General features: G+C 37.3%; 1 protein-coding gene across 2 annotated transcripts in view; it reads left to right on the top strand.

Moving 5' to 3' along the window:
* TRPC4 (transient receptor potential cation channel subfamily C member 4) overlaps positions 1 to 21,319 on the top strand; it is a 131,177-nt gene that overhangs the window by 79,662 nt on the left and 30,196 nt on the right. Inside the window, exon 4 of one of the 2 annotated variants that reach the window (XM_002194439.7) lies at positions 12,943 to 13,279. In XM_002194439.7, the coding sequence (XP_002194475.5) occupies positions 12,943 to 13,279 (337 nt within the window). Of the gene's footprint in view, positions 1 to 12,942; positions 13,280 to 21,319 lie in introns of those variants that run through there. The other variant, XM_030273733.4, reaches the window with a different exon arrangement.

Genomic DNA, 21,319 nt, shown 5'->3' on the forward strand with positions numbered 1-21,319 from the left:
TTAAGATAAAGGCAGTTTAATAAATAAAGCAGAAGCCACCCATGCATGCAAAGCAAAAGAAGGAACTCACTCCCTGCTGAGGTCCCTTCCAGACCGGGTTTTCTGTGATCTAATGACAGGAGCTGACAAGACATACACACTGTATGTAGTCTGTGTGCTGGGAAGTCTCCACCATCAAGTGTACAGAGGATGGCACACACTTGTCTCTCTTCTTCCGTGGTGTTAAGGGATCTGGCTACCTTAGTCTTTCTCATATATCATAGGTTTGCCAGTATATAACCTGGCATCTCTGCTGAAAGCATAAAGAGAAACCCTAAATAGATTTTAAGAGTTCAGAAACAGTATTTTTTCTCTTATTATTATTGCAGCAGTACTCCAGGGATATTTAACTTCCCAATATCTCAATGAGTTTCAAGCAATCAAGCAATATACATTTTCAGGTGATTGAGGAAGGAAAAGTGTGGCTCACTATAAAATTATTTATTACATCAGAAGATAGAATGGCAAAGTGTTCAGTTTGCAGATATTCTGTTCACAGGAACAAGACACAAATACTTATATTAGAAAAAAAAGTAGTGAAACCAACAACATAATTAAACCATGAACTATTTATCAAATTCATACTGTTCTTCATAGACCAATTTCTCAACAGATATGATGATTCACTTCAAAACACTCAGGTGAAAATTATTATCCTATAATTTTCAAAAAGAAAATTAAGGAAAAAAAGTTCCCTTCCTTGCTGCTGTCCTTCCTTCACAAATGCAATCAATGTAAATTGACCCATTGTAGCACTGCCAATGTAAATACTCTGACAATAAAAACATAAATATTCTCTCAGCCTTGGGTCGTTTGGCTTCTATCCTTCCTCAGTTTCCATGGAAGAGCTGGGGATTGTAACAAGCTTAGCAAGTTCAGTACTTCAGAGGAAGAAAAACATTTTCCTCAAGCATTAGTGATAATACATCTGCCATCAAGTCTTCTTTTTCCAAAGAAGAGGTGAGTTTTTACCTTTGTGAGCTGTCAAGGTTAGAGATCCCTTGTCAGAGTTTCTAAAATTCCCCAGAGAAAAAATACTGGTGTTGGATTATCTTTGAAGTTCTAGAATGAACAATAAAGGAGCCCACAGTTAAATCTTAGAGAGTGCTGCAGCTGTTTCCCTGCACAATTAAAATACAATTTAGTTGACTATATAGTTTAGTTATAAAATATGGAGTTTTTTGGCTGCCATTCCTCACTACCTCTCACTGAAGCATTTGGATGCTGAAGAAATCACCATTTTTTTGTGTTGATAGAGGCTGGATTTGGGAGAGCTGTGGATTCTGTCAGGGTTGATACTAACTGGTGCAGAGTGGGCAGCAATAAGTAATAAAGAGAAACTGTAGTCTCACCACTACAACCTCAAAAAGTAGGTATTTTGGGTGCAAATTTAGAAGGGTTATGTGGTAAAGAAGATGTTTTGCATCCTGACTACAGTGTTTGATGGTATTAGTATGAGACCTTTACAGATGCAGGCTGGATTTTGTGGAGAAAAAGATGACTGACAATAACATTAGCTGAGGATGCTCCTAGTTCAGGAATGGCCTCTGTGGACCACAGCAGAATTCTTTAACCCAGCTGATTTTGTTAAAGTTTGTATGTTATATATAGGATGATAAAGGTACACATGTGATCTGAATTTAAATTGCATGTCACATAGGAACTTTAGTGTTTTTTGTATGTTTACTTGGGCTTTTTCCTTTCTGTACTAACTTATATTTTATTATACAATAAGTTTCTTTATTCTTAATTGTAATGTATCACTGACTATCAAATTTTGGTTTAAAGAATCATGCTTTCATACATATGATCAGGAAACATCACAGAAGAGTGAAAAAAAAAAAAGCAGAAGAAAATATTCCTTCAGAATACTAGTATCTTTCACAAGGATTAAAGAGCAGCTCTGTCTTAGAAATGTACCCTTTATGACTTGCTGGAGCAGGGGCCAGGGCATGTATGTCATACAGGCAGTGACAACAGCCTATGAAGTAGATTTCTCTGGCAGTGAACAAATTGCCTTTGATTTGTTGAGGAAGAATGTAGCCTCAAACCTTCAGGGACTGAAAAAAACTTTGTTTATATCCTTCCACATATGCTTCTTCCACCTCTTGCTGTTAACAAATAGCAATTTTCTTCCAAACTTAAAAAAAAAATTCTTTTCCTTTACCTGGTATTACAAGCTGATGTATTGTGCCCTATCTCCATAATAGAATGCTATGGAATCTGGCCAAATAAAAACATCCCCTGAGTTATCCAGTTATTAGAAGCATGCAATAAGATTTATAAACACCAGTCTAACACAGAAATGTATCATGTAAATCAATAAAATATTTTGCAAGGGACTGGTCTTTGAAAGGTTGTCTGTACTGCTAAATTCAAGCAGACCATAGCCTGATGGGACAACTGAGTGATGCTGAGGGATTTGTATTCAGACTTCAAAAGCTTGCAGATTTGCCTTGCACAGACCTGAATGGAGAAATAAAAAATGGAGCAAGGCGAGGAACAAGAGGTAGTAGGGATGACTGGGGTCAAATGCTCAGACTTTGTCCCTGATTTTTTCAGTGTAGATGAGGCCTGAACAGCCTTAAAAGTGATGCTTATGTAATTCTCAAATAAAATTGAATTAATTAATCAATAAATCAATTAAAATGTGCTCTTTATGGATTCCTTCCTCGCTCTGGTTCTTCACCATGAAAGAAACCAGCAGTGTTCAGACATCTTTACAACAACAGTGAGAGTAACTCCAGGCTTTTATTTGAGATACCAAACTCTTGTGTTGCCACAAATTGCAGAGCTGCATAAGAGGAAAGAACTATCCAAGGCTGTATTTATTTATCCAGGCTGGCAGATGCTGTATACACAGATTTTCATTATTTGCCATAGTAGGTATCTTCCCATTACATGAAAGCACAGTGTTTCTTAGGTCTGCTCCCAAGAGAAGGTAATTTTCTTCAACCACAACTTACTGTTAGGTGTATAAGAGTCTTTAGAAAGCAAGACTTTGGAGCAAGCAATTATACTCTCCTGAAATACTTTCCAAGATTAATATTTTGTGTTTAAACTGCAGAAGTTGCACATGGCTGCACTTGACTGATAAAACTGATTCATCTGTTAGAGACTCATATGCATTTCTCCTGAAAATGGTCTTAGAATAATGCTCACTGAGCATCCTTGCAAAAGACTTATTATTTCAGTTTAGTCTTTGTGCAGGAACTAGGTGATTAATCTGATTTCTCAGCCTTCAACATTCTTAGATAAAAACACAGCCAAGTTAAACAAAAGGAACCTAAAGATAAAAAGAATTAAAGTATTTGGAGAGAAAGAAAAGCAGATTAAATGACTATATACATTCTGTTCCTAGGTATTTGTAACACTGCAAAGCCAGATCTGCATATTAATAGAGAACTTTCAGCAGAAAAATATGCCATTTATTTCTTTATTTAGTTTGAATGCTTTTGAAATCAGTATGTGTTTTTATTTTTCCCTTATCCCTCTAATTTTTCGTTCAGTCAGCCTTCAAATGAGTGTTATGCTTTCCAGGAACTGGATTCCCACTGATTTTGGGAAACTTTGGCCTCTTCAGTTCCACACAAGCTTCACAAACAGTCACTTCTAAAGAAACTGGGAAACCTTGGAGTTCAACTCTTGGCTAGAACAGTATAAGCATGGAGTCAAGAACAGTTATGCTTAATATCCACATGTTTTTCAAGTAAGGATGCAGGATGGCACCTCATAAAGCTAAGCTAACAGAGTAAAATCTAAATTTTCCTGGCGCTAATGGGAGGCGATCACCATTTTTTTTACAGAAAACATTTAATAGTGCAACAAAATATCACTGATCCAAAGTTTCTCTTCACAGAAATAGCCAAAGAGCCTGAAAATGAAGAAAATAAGGCATTACATTTTTTGTGTTCAGGTTTCTTTCAAATAACTCCATACCCTGCTCCAGTCTGAAAGGACAGTCAACAAAGTGGGACTAAGAATGATTCTCTACCTTGTTTTGGCCTCTGCTGAGCAATAAGCTGAGTAAATGAGGAACAGGGTGGTCTCAGTGATGCGAGTAGAAATTCTCACATGAGCAGGCAATTCCCAGAGGAAGAATCTAGCTGTTCTAGTTGTTTTCCTACCCATCCCTCACTCAAAGCTTTTCTTAGCTATTTTTTCTCCAGTTAAACTCTCACTGTGCTTCAGTTGCTTTCAACATATTTGCAGCTCCCTCATGAATTTTGGAAGGTTGGTTTATTAATTTGTAACTTTTTCTTCTGGCAATATGGCAGCTTCAGAAGTAGACAAAGTGGTAGAATGTTCTGGATGTGAGGGAACTCACCGGTTCTGTTATGTAGTGGAACTGTAACTAACTTGGATCCTAACCCCTTCTGGCTGACCAGCTGATGCTTGGAGGCATTATCAGTACAGGACACAAAACCAACTTCAATGTAAGAAAAGTAGAGTCATAGAATGATTTGGGCTGGAAAGGAGCTTTAATTGCTCACAGGTCCAGAGGTGTGTTTTTCTCTTTTTACATTCCCTGTGTTGGTATATGAAGTTTTTTAGAATATATATTGATTTTGGTCTTGTGAAATGAACTTGAACTTCTGAGATGATAAACAAAACGTGTTTATACCCTCAATTCATTCAATGTTAGAATAAATGCTGAGAGAATGATCAGCCGCTATTTCTATTCTCTTGTGAGGCAGTGTACTTTTCAGAAACAATCTATCGGTACAGACAGGAAACTTGGTGTCAGAGGTATATGAAGAGTGCCTTGGGAGTAATAGGATTGAAATTATAGTGACTTAAGCAAATACATGCCCAGTCATATTTATCTTCTTGCTTACTGGTGTCCCCAGGCTGTTTCTGAAAAGTTACTCCCTCGACGATGAATTCTAGCTTGCACTGTTGCATAGGATTAGTCTGTCCCAAATGCAGGACTTTACAGGAATATCAGTTTCATTATTTCCTTGCTATGCATGGAAATACACCAGCTAGGTGTGCAAGAACAGGAATCCAGCATAGCAGAAGTAAGTTAGTATTTTATTTTCTCTTCAGATACTTACAGAGCTTCTGTAATTGTTTTTCCCTACAAAAAATGTCTTGAATTATGGTGGTTCTAACACTTGCCCAGCATGGGAGGTAGAAGTATTATACCAGCATCATAATTCTGAAGTTTTGAGCTATTTTACACAATCATCCCAAAGCCCAGTAACTGATTCATTTTCCTTTACCACTGGGAAGTCTAACAAAGCTATTCATGCACAGCTGGCTCCTAACAACTGCATTCTAGTTTCAGTTGCCATTGCCTCTTCTAAGCAATTAATCAGAATCACTGCAATTATAGATAAGTCTTGGCTTATTTAATAGATATTTAATGGGTTTTTTCTGTACTGATTCATTTTACTGAGAAGTAGCAATGAATCAAACTAAGAGGTTCTGCTTGTGTTGATGTAGCAAATGAGAAATTTTAAATGCTCAAAGCTGCAATGTCGTTAATCCTTCGAACAAAGCATTTCAGTTTTTATTTTCTATTTTCTTTTTGTTTCCTTCTTCTTCATATTTGAAGTTACAAAATAGAATAATTAAAATAAAAACCCCTGGAATTGTATTCTGTTATTGGTGAGAGGAATGTAAATTCCGGATTTTATGATGAAGACATCTGTGCTGTGAATTTTCTCTTCTACAGGGACCTGATGTGACTCAGGTTGCCCTAATCATATACAAGGTGGTGTTGTCTGGTGCTCTGATCCCGAGTGTCCTGGTTTTGGCTGGAATACAGTTAATGTTCTTTTTAGCAGTTGGTATGGTGCTGTGTTTTGGGTTTAGTATGACCATAATGTTGATAACACGGTGATGTTTTGCTTGTTGCTGAGCAGTGCTCACCCCAAGCCAAGGACATCTCAGTGTCCCATGCTCTGCCAGTGGCCAGGGGCATGAGAGGCTGGGAGGGAGCATGGCCAGGACAGGTGACCCAAACCGGCCCAAAAGATATTCCATACCTTAGAATGTCATGCCCAGTATATAAACTGGGGGAGGCTAGTTAGATGGGGCCAATCACTGCTCAGGGATGGGCTGGGCAGCAATCAGCTGTGAGTGAGCCACTGCATTGTGCATCACCTGTCTATCTTGGGTTTTATTCCTCACTCTCTTTATCACTATTATTGTTGTTGTTGCTGGTTTATTTAGTTCAATTGTTCTTATTTCAACCCATGTTTTTTACTTTTTTTCCAATTTTCTTCCCTACCTCACTGAGAGGAATGCGGTGGTGAGTGAGCAGCTCCGTGGTATTTTGTTGCCAGCTGGGGGTTAAACCATGACACTGAGTGAGCTCACTGGTCCCTTTAAGGACACAGATGCAGATAGAGCTGAGTAAAAGTTGACCAGTGGTTTGCATCCAGCACTAATCATGATTATTGAGATGGTCTGCTCCAGCTGGCACAACATTTAGACGGATTAGACCTGAGAATAGGACTTGGTGCAGGAATCAGGGTTTCTGGCCTGAGGCAGAAAACACTCAGTATAACTGTACCCAAAGGAATCAGAACACGGTCCCTAGCTTTTGGAAAGGAAAATGTAGAGCTGATCTAGTCAATAGCATGAAAGCATTTAAATTGCAATTAAATGTTGTTTGTCTTAATGAAGCAGTCCTCATAAAGTAAGTGCTGAAATTCTCAATTACAGCCTTTGGGGGAAGATAGAGAAAAAGAATATGCAGTGACATCTCTAAAGGGAGAAACAATCTACCAAATTTAGGAGTCTTCTTAGTGAGATTGGGACTTGCATCTTTCATTAGTGCCCATGCTTTTCACAAGCAATAGATAGAAAATATTGACATGTAAATTTGAAGTTAAACTAAATAGGAGAGTTAAGTTTTCATTAAATATCTGTGAAAATTTGTAAAATATGAAAAGTAAAGTATTCTAGAGAAACAAAAAGCAATTGAGCTTGAGTCTTGTCAAATGGGAGCACAATCATCGGGAAGTGTGTGACAAAGCAGCAGACCTTAGAGCAAATCTTTCCTACCAGTGTGTCTGTAATGGCACTACAGCACAACACAACAGAGAATCTGGCTATGACTTCAAAAAAGTATTAATAAGAAAGCCTATGATAAATTTTTTCAGCTGTTTCTTCCTCAAAAAAAGTAATTAATGTCATTAATCTGTTAGAGAATGCTATCAGATATAGTTTTTTGTGCTACAGCATACCTCCCTTGTATATGTCAGAAAGGAAACAAATTTTCTTTGACAGCTTTCATTTCTAGATGACAAATTACATCCTTTATTATATAACATACTCAACCATCTATTGATGACAGAATGAGAATTTAATTTGGACCTCAGATTTCGTTAGACTGCTTTTATAAATGTAAAAATGAGCACCTTGTTACAAGTGCAGGTTTTTTTATATCTTTTTGTATTTCATAAAACAGTGAAATAAATACTTGAAGGTAGCATTGCGGTACAGTAGAGAGCTAACAGCTTATTCTAATGATGCATTATTTATTACATTATTCTTTCTTTAAAGACTATATATAGTTAATAGTATCAGTTGTGTTATTTCTTCATAATTTCATTGACTGAGAGATGTATTCTAGCAAAATCAGATTTAATCAGAAGTGAAAATTAAATTCTGTGTTATGTATATGCTTGGATAACACTAGAATCAAGCTGTGATATTATTTATACTGGACTATTTTTGTTGGTGCTGTGAATTTCTGTTTTTCAATGGGCTCAAGGAAGAGCCAATTCCCAGCATGACAACTAAGAGAGTGAATACCAGAACATTTTCATATGGGCAGACTCTATGAAGGAGCTAAAGATGTGAAATTGGGAATAATCATGTAGCAAAATCCCTTGTGTAATTACAAACTGCTGGAAGCCATCATAATGTGAAAATATAAACTTGCTGATTGCTAATTATGTGGAGACAATATCAAAGTCAAATAACATAATACTGACAGTATTACGTTATTTGACAAAAGATCCTCAAAAATAGTAAAAGAATACCTCCAATCTCTCCAATTAAGGAAGAAAATTCTACTACAGTGAAAATATTTTGGCATAGGCAATGCAGAACTGGCAAATTATTGTCACAGAGTATTTCTATTTCTGCTAGTCACAAAATACTTGTGTAAAATAGTTTTTTTAATTTTTTTATTTCCAAGTTCATCAGGGGACTTACATGTCTATTTAGAATAAATATGTGATCACCTTATATGTAATACCATCCATTTATACAGGGATTGTTCTGTGCTGGAGCATGTCTTTCTTCCATCCATTTTACTCGTCCTTTCTAATAGAATAATTTCTAATGGTTATAGTAGAAATGTGAATTGACCAGAGAATTTTGTCGTTAAGACTTGTCCTTATTTTTTTATGTAGAGAAGGGCTTTTCAGTTGATAAATTAACAGAATAATAAGATTTTGGAATCAGTAATAAAATGTATTAATCACAGATTAAATAATTTTATCTATTTAACTGTTTGTTACCTGTGAGTAATGTCTGTGAGACAGGCTACATGGGCAGCATTTCCTCTGTGAGTCCCAGGAAGGTTTCCCTACCCCCAGTTCCTGTATGCTCTCAAATATTTATTTATGAAGCATGAAAAAGGTGCCTTCCTCTCATTTCCTCTAGTCCTCTGCAAGGACCAGCAGTGACAAACTCACCTTTCCTGTGCAGCTGAAGAACAAGACTGTAGGGCTCACCACTAAACACACTTTTCTTCCATCAGGGTATAACTTTTACCTGTTCAAAACCTAATGTAGCTAATGTAATAAATACTGACTGTATTTCATAGCATATGAAGGCAATCTCTTGACCACAAAGATGAAAGTAGTCCAATCTGTGAGAATTAGTTTAGACATTTTTAATAATGTCATAAAGTTTATTGATAAATTAAACTTTAAAAGAAATTTCCACAAGAGACACAGGATAATTTTCCAAATATCTGAAAAATACTTTGTATTGGTTCGTAGTTAATATTATATGGCAAATGAAGCTCAGAACAATAAAGAAAAGTCTTCAAGTGAAGAGCCAGATATTTTTGTTGTTTCAGGACATTGCTAACCAACCTTGCCAATGTGTTGTTAAAAAACACCAGCATGAATATTTAGATCTTTCAGAAATGCATTAAATCATCTGTAGATAAACACACTGTGTTGTGTTTTCTGTTATAGACCTTTGCCTTTGGCACTAGAGCTGCTTCCCTATGCATACAGCTCTCTAAATGCAGACACAGTATTTCATATGCTTGCTCCCTACCATACCATTAGTTGTTTCTTATGCATTTTATGTCAAGCAAGTAATTTAAAGCACGTTACCAATGCTGCTTCCTCTGGCATAGTCTATGCAAGTTTTCTTCTGTATTTAGAGGATCCAACCAGTGCTAGAATTCTCTTGTCATGGTCATATTTTGAAGAAAAGTTACTGTTGATTTCTTATGAAATTATTACTTTAAAAATGATGTCTTCAGTGTCTGGGATTTTAAAATTTTCTGCACTTACTAAAAACTTCCTGTGCCGCAGAACACCATCCTTGACAAATTGTACCTTAGCCACACAGTCCCAACACCATAAAACCTAATATGGGTATTAGAAGACAAGAGGCATTTTTTTAAGCCTGTTCAGAAATGCTTTCTCTATTAACACTGACACTTTTGCATATTAATCTGTTTAAAGATTAGAACTAAGCAATGCAGTATCCACCCCATTGTGGATCATGCTCCAGTTAGTGCATTCAGCAAGGATCTCCCCATGACATGAGGTACCTCTGCACTAGTTCTGGTCTGCCCCGTCCCAGGGTAGCCCAGTATTTGGACATTGGAAAAACTCCTGCTTTTTACTTAATTTTCTCTACATTACAAACAGGAAAATTAATTCCCTTTTAGCCATGCTTGGCAAGGAGTAGGTCCCCTACATCTTTCACCAGGTTTTGCTAGACCGTGGCAGCTCTTCCTTCACATAGCTCCCCAACACTCTAAGGGTGGCCAAGGATGTTTAGAAAGGAGACACAGGCAAGACTTAGGCACTGATTACTTTAGGTGAGAGGATTTGTAATTTCTTTCATAATATCTTCCCATTCTTTAGTAATGGGAAGATATTATGAAGAGGAGGAAGCAAACATGGACCTGCTACTCTCTGGGGCAAAAAGAGAAAAGTATTTTATTGAGGAATGACTCACACTTTTTCACTAGTCCAGCAAAGCACCTATCTGTATCTACTCAAGCTAATTAAGTTGAAAAAATATTTTAGAGAAAATAAACTTGGCAAAAGCATAACTTTGAAACCATCTGCTCTGACCACATACGGTATAATTCCAGGCATTCATACCCTGAAACAACCTGAAACTTCGAGAATGCATTTTTCTAAAGGAGAAGTACATTCTGTTGCTCTTCTTTAAGGCTATTTTCAAGATCCTTACAGTAGGAGTAAGTTTTCTTATCTTTCACAACAGTCAGAGGCAGCTTCACTGCTGGTGTCTGGTACGCAAATTTGTCTCTACTAAAGACTCTGACATTTCATTAATGTACACCAGGTTTGAATTTGGCTGAGGTAATCAATTCTGACAAGATACAGACATATATAGAAAGGTGCATGCTGACTCTCATTTCATTCCAATCTAAAGAGCATTTTTTACCAGTAGTAATCCCAATGATTTTAGAAACAGTTTGAGAAGTTACCTGTTTTTCATCCCCAAAGGAACTTGGTTCCTGTGGTTATAAGTATTATTAAGATAATGTAAGACCCCAAAATAGGTGCATTTGATTTGAGTTGAAATCTGAAATTATTTAGTGAAAAAATACAATTTTGTAATAAGAGAAAAAAGTTTTTGTATAGCTTTACTAAGTATTCAGCTAGAGGTTTAATCCACTGTACGTATGTAATAGACTCATTCGTGTGTGAGTGTATTGGGTTTGCATGGCAAGATTTTGATAGCTGGGCTGCTTAAGTGAGATGCTGCCAGAAGATTCCCCCATTTCTCTCATATTGGATGTCAGATACTCCAAGATGAACATGCTTCTGGCCAAAGGTGAAACCATCACTGGTGATGGTAGTGCCTCTGGGATAGCAGGTTTAGTAAGAGGAAAGAAGTTAGTGCACAGCAAAAATTTCAGACAGAGTACAAGACAGTCAGAATATGTGAGCAACAGTTCTGCACCCAGGTCAGTGGTGAAGGAGGGGGAGGAGGTGTTCCATGCTCCAGAGCAGGGACTCCTCTGCAGCTGGTGAGGATGACCATGGTATGGCAGGCTGTCATTTACTGCCCATGGAGGTCCATGTTGGAGCAGAGATCCACCTGCACCCCTGGGTAACTCCACACTGCAACATGGGGATGGATGCATGAAGGAGACTGTGACCCACTGCACTGGACCAAGCTCCTGGCAAAACCTGTGGTCCTGTGGAGAAAGGATTCCAAGTTGGATCAGGTTTGCTGGCAGGACTTACGACTCCATGGAGGATCCATGCTGGAGCAGTCTGCTCCTGAGGAACAGCACCCCATGGAGAGGACCCAAGCTGCAGCAGCTCATGAAGAAATGCAGCCCTTGGGAAGGAGTCATGTTATAGAAACTTGTCTCCCATGGGAGGAACCCCACAGTGCCCCCTGAGGAGAAAGAGTGACAGAGATAACATGAGGAGCTGACCAAAACCCCCCTTCCCATCTCCCTGTGCCATGTGGGGGTAGAGACAGAGAATTCAGGAGTGAAGTTGAGCCTGGGAAAAAGGAAGGAGTGAGAGAAATCTGAGTTTAAGATTTGATTTTATTCCAGATTATTGTACTCTGGTTTGGTGTGTAATAATTAATTGCTCCTAGTTGAGTCTATTTTGCCCATGATAGTAATTGGTGAGTGATCCTTCCCTGTCCTTATCTTGACCCATGAGCCTTTCCTTTTATCTTCTCTCTTTCTGCTCCCCAGCTGAGGAGTGGAATAATAGAGCAGCTGTGTTGGGCAACCAGCCGGCATCAAACCACCAGAGTAACAGAAGGAAAATGCTTATTTTTTTAAATGAAACTCTGGCCCTCTTTCATACATATGTTGCTTCTATTTTATGCCTTTTATGTCAACTCTTGTGTGCTGCTACTCTGTCACTTTTATAAAAGTAAACATTGGGGTAATAGGAACTAGTGATCAAAGAAAAGTATGACATAAAACCTTGATATATACTTCTTAGAAAAGCTATCTGAAAAATATTTGATGTTTACTTTGTTTTGGAGTGTTTTGGTGAAATTGAGTTTTAAGGGTCATATTCCAAAAAATAAAATCTCATCATGGTAACAGATAGACCATAAAGTATCACGCAGGATAGGTGTGTATCCTGACAAGGGTTGGTGAACCACTGGAGAATGCTGGTGCTAAGTTCACATTGTGTAAACATTTTGCAATTTTGCAAAAGCATCTGTAAGAGTTTTGTCAGTGTTAAAGCATGTAAACCTGATTTTTAGAGAATTAGCAGGGAACATACTGAGGACAGTTTGTTCACGGCTGTGGAATTCAGTTTCATTGTTTGCAGACCTCAGTTGTGCTCCTTGGTTTCTACTTCATGTGCTGTGAATTCTCCACAAATGTTGCTGATTAAATAGGACGTATCTGTGAACTTGCTTTTCAGTTTCAAGTCAGGTTTTGAAGTCCATGTGTTTAGCTGTCTGTTGTCTCCTTGTGTACCCAACCAATGCAGAGGTGAAGCTTTATTGTGAAAAGTAAATGTTTGTTTTTGTGCACTATAATTTTGGCATTGAAGGAAAGGCAGGCTGACCCAGCCTTGTCTTACTGATACAATCAGTACAAATGGGCTTGCATAGGCTGTGGACTTATTTTAATGTTTTTAATTTTTATCTATTAAAGATACATAGAATTAAAAAACTTTACAGAGGTAGTGAGAAACTAACTCTTTTCTTTTCTTCTCTCTGTAGTTTGTTGCTCAGCCCAACTGCCAGCAGCTGCTCGCATCCCGCTGGTACGACGAGTTCCCCGGATGGCGGAGGCGACACTGGGCAGTGAAGATGTTGACATGTGTTGTGATAGGACTCCTTTTTCCAGTCTTCTCTGTGTGCTACCTGATAGCTCCCAAAAGCCCATTGGGGCTGTTCATCAGAAAGCCATTTATCAAATTTATCTGCCATACTGCATCGTACTTGACTTTTCTGTTCCTGCTGTTGCTTGCCTCTCAGCACATCGACAGGTCAGACCTCAGCATGCAGGGACCCCCTCCAACCATCGTCGAGTGGATGATATTACCGTGGGTCCTGGGTAAATGTATTACTAAAGAAAATACAGTGAAAAGTATTTTGACCACTGTAGTTTTGCCAGGCGTTCCCGAGGCAGGATACAACAGAGTTCTGTCATGAATTATTGACCTACCAAAGCAGGCAGGTGTTCCAGCTCCTCCAGTGCTTAGCAAGAGTAGTTGACAATGTAGACAAACAGTAGAGTTTGAAAATCCAAAGTGTCACCATCTGATAGATTACAGTGAGGAAAAATAAAAGATATCAAGGATTCCTTCCTATGATTACACAGTGCCCTGAAACATATATTGATTATCTTTTTCATATCTATTTCATCCAGACCAGAAATTGTTCTGGTTCTTGTAAGTGCCTATTTTTTTAAATTTTGTAACCTACTTTTAAGAAAATTCCTTTAATTCCTTTACTACGAGAATTATTTTTCATGTAGGGAAATGAGGCATAGTGTAATTTCTGTATTGTTATTACTAACCTTAGTTACCTACAGTTCACTTCTTTCTAAATGACAGATGCACCTATTGCAAACAGTGATGAACAGCATTTTCAAGTATTTTCATTAAAATATTTTTTATTGCAAAAATATTTTATTACAAAAATTTTTTTTTGGTGCAAGAACTTGTCACTCAATTCAAACCAAATATCCTATATCAGAAAGAATAGGAAAATTCCATAGCATTTTCAAAATAGAAAGAAAAAAACAAACCTTACCTCTCTATCCTCATAGTTTAAAATAAAATTTTTGGGCTGGGATTATTGAAAGCCTACTTTCAGTGGGCCATGCCATCCTTAAACGTGATCCTTCCTGTGATCCTAGTATTATCCTAGGTGCTCCCTAACTTTGCGTGTCTACCCTGCTAGATGGTAATTCCTCTCAGTGTGCTGTGGTCTCTCCTCTTTTTCTTATTTTAAGTATCAACACAAGTTGGACCAGGTCAGGGCAAATATATTTAAGGCAAAAATATTTTTTTAGACAAATATATTTGTCTAAAATAAAATTACAGAAGGAGGGACTCAGTAGTCTTGGCTGCAATAATTTAGGTTTGATATATTCATTAAAATTGTCATCACATAGACAGATACTTGCACAAAAATTCCTGAAACTTTGGTGGAATTTTGATACCATTACTTCTCCCAGAGCTTCTCATTAAGATAACTTCTTCTTCCAAATGTATCTTCCATTTTTCCCAAACATGTGGGTTTCTTTAGATCAATGTAACTGTCAAGGCTTTTGGCCCCATTGATCCTATATAATTTACTGCAGAGTGTTGAATTTGTGAGCACAGTAGTGCTCACCACCAGTCTTCACTGTGAGGTGTGTTTTCCTTGGCTGGGTAAATATTTCTAATACATTAAAAAAAGCCAAAATCTAAGATTATTGCAAAGAAATCATTAAATCTGGGAGGTTGTCTTGACTGTTACTTCTTATAGACAAGTCAGACTAATTTCTGTAAGCAAGATTCACATTTAAATATTTAAAGAAAAATTTCCTCCAGTTAATTTTCCCACTCTTTTACCATCAAGAAATTAGAAACTCATATAAAAACTATTATCTTTATACATTACCTCCTTAGAAATAAATGCTGCAATGCTGAGGAGGAGCAGGAGGCTCTTCTGTGCTGTGCCATGCCCAGAGGAGACATTAGTATCTTTTCTGTCTGGCCTTCCAAAATAGCAGGTAGTCAGTATCTATTCAGCTTTCACAGTATCCTGAGGCTAAAGGATAATAAGAACAAATGCACAGCTGACACATAGACCTTGATATGCCAAAGTGGATTTTGTCATTAACCTGTCTTTTAACAGAGCTGAAAGAAAGAGGCACAATTTGAGAAGGGCAAGAGCTAGTTTCTGTAGTAAAGGCAATTGAAAATTTTTAGTGACTAGCTCCTCTCCAGAAAACACTCAGTGGGAAGAGGAAGAACCTCTAATGCCCTCAACATTTGACATAGTTGTTTACTTAGGAAGATGTTTATGTGACTCAGCATTCCCAAAGCACTTGTTTGAAGAAGCCATTAACCCTGAGAATTATGGTGTTTGAGATGACTATCACTTCTAAAAGCAACATTATTATTTTCAGTATAGACTCATATGGCTGGATTATGCCTGTGCTGAACAAACCCTTCATCTGCAAGCAGTACAGGTCAAGTCAAGGGAACCACATCCATAAACAAAAGTTCATGAGCATGGATGAAGATCAGTATTTTGATACCATTGCTTAAATAGCTTGTAGTCAATCTAGACTGTGCTGTTCAGAAAAACCATGCCTTCCAAAATCTCTTGCATCCAAAATGATGCATTTTGCACACTGATCTCTAGTGTTTTCTAAATAGCAGTTTCCTGTTCCAGTTTCACATTATCTGTGTTCAGCTTTCAGGTTTTGGTCCCTGTAGTGCCTTAGCCCAGCCAAATAATGAGGCCTCAGATTCACCCATCATAATTTAAGGCAATTTGGTACCTGGTTTCCCAATACCAATGAAGGAGACCCACATCTCCACAGGACATTCCATCTCACAGCATGTGATGAACATGTCCATTTCAGCTTTTTTGTTCATATATATAGGTCTTTTTCATGTTGGCTTTTTTTCTGTTTGGTTGCTTTTTGTTGAGGTAGTTGGTTTTGTTCATTTTGTTTTGATGGATTTTTGTTTGGTTGCATTTTTTCAGTGCTTTTTGGTGGTGGTAGCTGTTTTTCTAAAGGAATGAATCTCAGCCAAACCCTGCTCTCTTCCTATTCACATACATACAAACTGTAGTCTAGTCATCTTTTAATAAACTTAATATTTTTCTTAAGTCCATATCAATAAGCTAAGGTTTGTTTCCAGGCTGCAATTTAGTTTCTTGTCTCATCTCTTTAAACCATAAAATTATGCAGTATCCTTAAAAAGAGCAAATTAAGCACTCTTCAAGGGAGACTATATCTGAGGTACATAGAGATACTTTTGCATTTTCTGGATGTAAACAAAAAATTTTTTCATTTGAGTCAAAACTAGTGTGGCTCTAGGGTTATAGTTCTTTTCTGAAACCTGCAACATGACCAAGTACTTCCTTGGGAAAAGGATATCCTGGAGCAGCTACATGTCAAATTCAAATAGAATTTTTTTGGTTTTTCTTAATTCAAATAGCTCTGGTTGTAGTTTGCATTTTAATGCTATCTCTCTTAAAATTTAGAGAGGAAGAGCTCGCTTTTGCAGGTTTCTCATCAGCATGAACTTCAGGACACAAATATTTCATGCAACTTAAGAAGTTTCAAGACTGTCCATAGTGACCTAAGCTCTCCAGTGAGCAAATAGTAGTTAGCATTTTCCAACTACTATGTAATAGAAGGCTGAATGTGCATAATTAGCACATAATTAAAAGTGTCACTAGAGTAGGAGGCTCTGAGGAAAAACTTTTATTAGGCTACATTTCCATGGAGACTATCGACTTTACATTTCAAAAGTCTCTTGAGGAAAGTTTTACATTAATTTTGTCTCTTACATGATTAGATGATTACACAAGTGATGCTCCAATATGTGGCGATTATCCGTGGAACAGTAAGTCAGTGTTACAAGCTGTCATAACCTTAAGAAGTAGTTGTTGCAAATTTTCTCAAAAAGAAGAATCAGAATCTCCTGTCCTTGCATTTAAAAAAGTAAGAAACAAGCTTTGGCTTATAAGGAAAAGTAATTGTCATCTTATTATTAGTTGTTGCTTTACACTACAAAAACATAGGCCTATTTACTACACTTGAGAATCCATTACCATTGGAAAAATGAAGAGGAAAATCAATAGTATCATCTTGGGAAAAAAACAAGGAATAACAGCTTTTTCTATCATCATATCATCTAGCATAATATCCCCCATTCCCCATCACTGTGTCTTCTGAGCATGATAGCAGTGATTCAGAGGGGAAATCCAACAAGACCCTACTTCACCCTCTGGGTGCCTTGACTGCAGCTCATGTAAGGATGATGTTGATCCCTGTACGTTTGTCACAGCTGTTCTTCTGCCCTAAACCATGGCCTCAAACCCAGCAGTGACTGTACTCAGTGTCCTCACAGTGGGCATTTGCTTCACCAGCAAATGCTACAAATTTCAGAGGAGAAAGGCATCAACCAGAAAATTTTAGTGTTTAGTAATTGTGGTTAAAAAGATCCCTGCCAGTTTTTCAGGGTGACTGTAGCAAAGGACATTTTTTTAGGGATTTTTTTTGGATGAGTTTTTTGTTCTTTTATAGTCATATTATATGTTCATTTTAATTGCATTGTTCAAAAGCCTGCCTGGAGCAGGAATAAAGGCTTATAACTGTATCTCTTGAACAACATGTTCCCCATCCTTTCTGTCAGAATGGTTTGTACTGGAGTACATGAATCTATAGAGAATGTGGATGTTTGGGAACTGTGCAAAATTGCAAACATTTGTGGTTAGCAAACTGCTGGTGGGATGTATGGGAATGTATGGTCTTGTCAGTCCTTAGCACGATGTACATCCAAACTGATGGCACAGCAGGACACTTCAGAATTAACTGATCATAGAGGGGGTTAGTACAGTGTGCATCATCTTCTAAATTAGGTCAAGAAAGTGTTGTGTAAAAAATTAAACATGTAGTATGAACTGACATGTTTCTGGGAGCAGATATGGAGGTAATATGGCTGGCAAGATGAAACAGTATATAACCAATAGTGACATATATAGCACAGAGGAGAAAAACAAACCCAGACAAAGTAGGAACACAACTTTTTTTTTAAGGAAGGATAATGCACATAGTAACCACAAAAGGCCATTAAGTCCAAACTACTGCCAAACACAGGCTAACTGCAAAGACAGGTCACATTGTTCAGATTCCTGTACAGTCAGATCTTTAATTTCCCCAGGGATGAATATTTCACAGTCTCTCTCTCACAGTGCCTGTGTCTAGCAACTGGTGAACTTTTTTCCTGATACTAGTAGCTGTATCTCATGCCACAACATGCAATCATCCTTCGTCCTTCCAATGTGCACCTCTAGAACAAGTCTGGCTCCAACTCTTCAAAACCAGCAATTTCAGTAGTTGATGACAACAGCTTTACAGAATCACAAAACATTCTGAGATGGAAGGGACCCACAAGGACCATCTCCTAAGTGAATGGCTCATACAGGGATCAAACTTACAACTCTGGCAGTATTAGTACCATGCCCTAACCAACTGAGTTTTGACACTATCACCTCCCATTAGTGTTCTCTTCTTTAGCCTGAACAAGATCAGCTAACTCAACCTCCTCTTCTTACACATTTTGTGGATCTAGATCCCTCTTAGCTTGATGTCCTTCCATTAAGTTCATTTCAGCTGGTTAATATCTCTTCTTTGCTAAGTATTCCAAAACTGGATTCAGTAACTAAATTATTTATTTAAACATCAGGAGAGCCACTTCTTCTCCAGACTGCCTGAATCTTGCCATAAGAGGACCTTTTACTTGATTACTTTAATTCAAGTTGTAAGTATTTTAGGTAAATATTTTCTATATAGATTATTTTACTTTATTCTTTGGTTGTTGGTGATGTTGGCCGATATGTTGCTTTTTGTAGTTTAATATTTGATCTAGAATGGTCTTGTTATTTCCAAAATGGAGGCCAAAGAAAAATGTTTTGTTTCTACTAATAAAAACAAAAAAAGCCAGGTGACTTTTTCCCTAGGAAGTACTTTTAATGGTGCCTCTGGCCATGTCATTCCCAGTTCTTTACCTGACCTGACACAGGACCCAGACACTGCACAGTTTTTCATCTCACAAACAGGCATTTACCCATGGGAAATAGTACCCATCGTTGTGCTCTGTTAATAAAATATGCCCCAGAGAGCGGAAGCCCCTGAATTATGCCAGGATGCCTCTTGGTACCTTCAAATACCTTCAGCAGAAATCAGTTCATCAGCCCAGGTGTAAAACAGAAGAGCTTTATCAAGCCTCATCAATACTTACTGAATTCCCTGGAAGGACTTTCCTTTGCTTCACTGAGCTTTAGATCATTAGCAGCTTGTTTCACTTCTTCTTATAGCTGTGAAAAACTCTACATCACATATCAGAGCAAAGTTGATTTTTCAGTTAAATGATTTCACAGCACAGCAAAAATATGTTCTCCAAGAAACATGCTAAAATGCTGCTGTTTATCTTGGCATGCAGAGATTGACCCAAGGAACCTCTTGCTTCCCATCACTTAATGGTAAGGAACAAAAATAGCACTGAGCAACCAACCTTTTGTGGGAAAGGTAAGGCCAAAATTAGCAAGGGATCCACAAAACTTTTTGAGACCAAACATAATTCAGGATATTGCCTTTCATATCTCTCTCTGACAAATTTTTGATGTTATTGTTCACAGTGTGACTTTAACCATAATTATAAACCAAAAAAACACAGTGTTGTAGATCTGGCATAAATCTTTGTGAATTTCCTCAGTTGCTGGAAAAGTGTTTTTGCAGTTGCTCAAGTTTCAGTAAAACATAGGAATTTAGACAGGCTGTGTCTAAGTTTTTTTTCCTTAGAGCCTAAAACACCTTTGAATGGATTTCAGAGGGAAGTTATTTCTTTGTTGTTTGTTTCTTTTGCATGAGACGAAGATCTGTGTTCCTTAAGAGAAAAATTACAGCTCTAAGTAGCTATAAAGGATCAAACAGGATAGATCCAAAATATTTTCTAATTGGAAGTTGTCTGCCAGCACTAAAACATACTGTGTTTAACCCAAGCATTTATCCAAAGGAGATTTTTTTTTGTGACAGTATTGAGCTGCTATCCTGTTCAAAGTTGCAAGGTTTGCCATCAGAGTCCTAATTTATGAAAAGAGAAGCAGGTCCACTATTTTTTAAAAGACATTTCAGTATCTAATATCCAAAGATTTCAAGACTGGAAATAAAGCTTCAAAATTAAAATCTATAGCTAAATATCTAAAGTAAAAGCTAATGCTATCAGTGTATATTTACTGATGGATCTACACATTAACTATATTCAGTATGTGATATCTATTACTAAATTCTTAAGGATTTTTTAAGAGTTACAAGAACTTTAATGAAAGATGTTATTTTTCTAAGAACATTTTTATTTCAGCACTTTTTGTTTTTCTAAGACATACTTTCATTTTGTTGCTTTGAATAAAACTTATTTTACAATACGTAGGCTTTATTTCAGATGAAATAACTTTTTTCATTAATGTTCAGAAAATTTTGTTGCAAAAAAAATATTTAGTTCACAAATTAATTTAATTTCTCCAAATTCATTTTATCTGATCAATTTTAGTTCCTTTCTTGCTTCAGGCAAACTGGACTTCAGTCAAATGGTTGCAATTGATCAGCTTGCCTGTATAATAATTCGCAATGCTTTGCAAAACTTCTCCATGGTGTCTGTCATTCCAGACCCTATGTGGTCTGTGGGATTCCTGCCCTGAATTTATCTATTTCATCCCATTAAAGCCATGGGCATTTATAAATTTTTTATCTGTCACTCAGACTGTTTCAAAATATCCATGCTGTTATTTCTCTTTTACTGCTCTAATATGTGGGTATAAACAATGCAGCAAGTATTCGAAAGTCTTATCCTCAACTTTTTAATTAAAATCCCTGATTAATGAGGTGGAAGAGATGCATAATGTTTATAATTTCCTTGTAAGTGGCAATAAATGATAACAGCATGGAATGGATAGGTGAGGATCTAAGAGGCAAGTGTTAAATCTGACTGGTGTGAAAAGATGGGAAAGACATAGTCAGAGCAAAGAGACAAACAGAGTATAGCAAAGAATATCCAGCTAAAATAGTGAAATCTGCTCTGAGTGGAATTATTTCGGCTAAATGCAGGCATCTGGAAGTAAAGGCATCTGTTTTAATTAAGCCTGATCCTCCATGGCTTCCTTTTCAGCCAGTGGGAAGACTGACCCACCTGCAGATTGACAGGATTATTGCCTTGGAGATTCTTGTTTCCTCCCAGGGAGCTAAAAGAGTGCTTTGGGCAAGCAACTTGTTCCCAGCCTGGTTTCCTAAAAGGCTCTTGCTTTTAGATCTGCGCCCTGTCTTTAGCTAGTTTCTCTTAGCAGTTTTTCCCCAACATGTGTG

The sequence above is a fragment of the Taeniopygia guttata genome, chromosome 1, assembly GCF_048771995.1.
Source record: "Taeniopygia guttata chromosome 1, bTaeGut7.mat, whole genome shotgun sequence".
Classification (NCBI taxonomy): Eukaryota; Metazoa; Chordata; class Aves; order Passeriformes; family Estrildidae; genus Taeniopygia; species Taeniopygia guttata.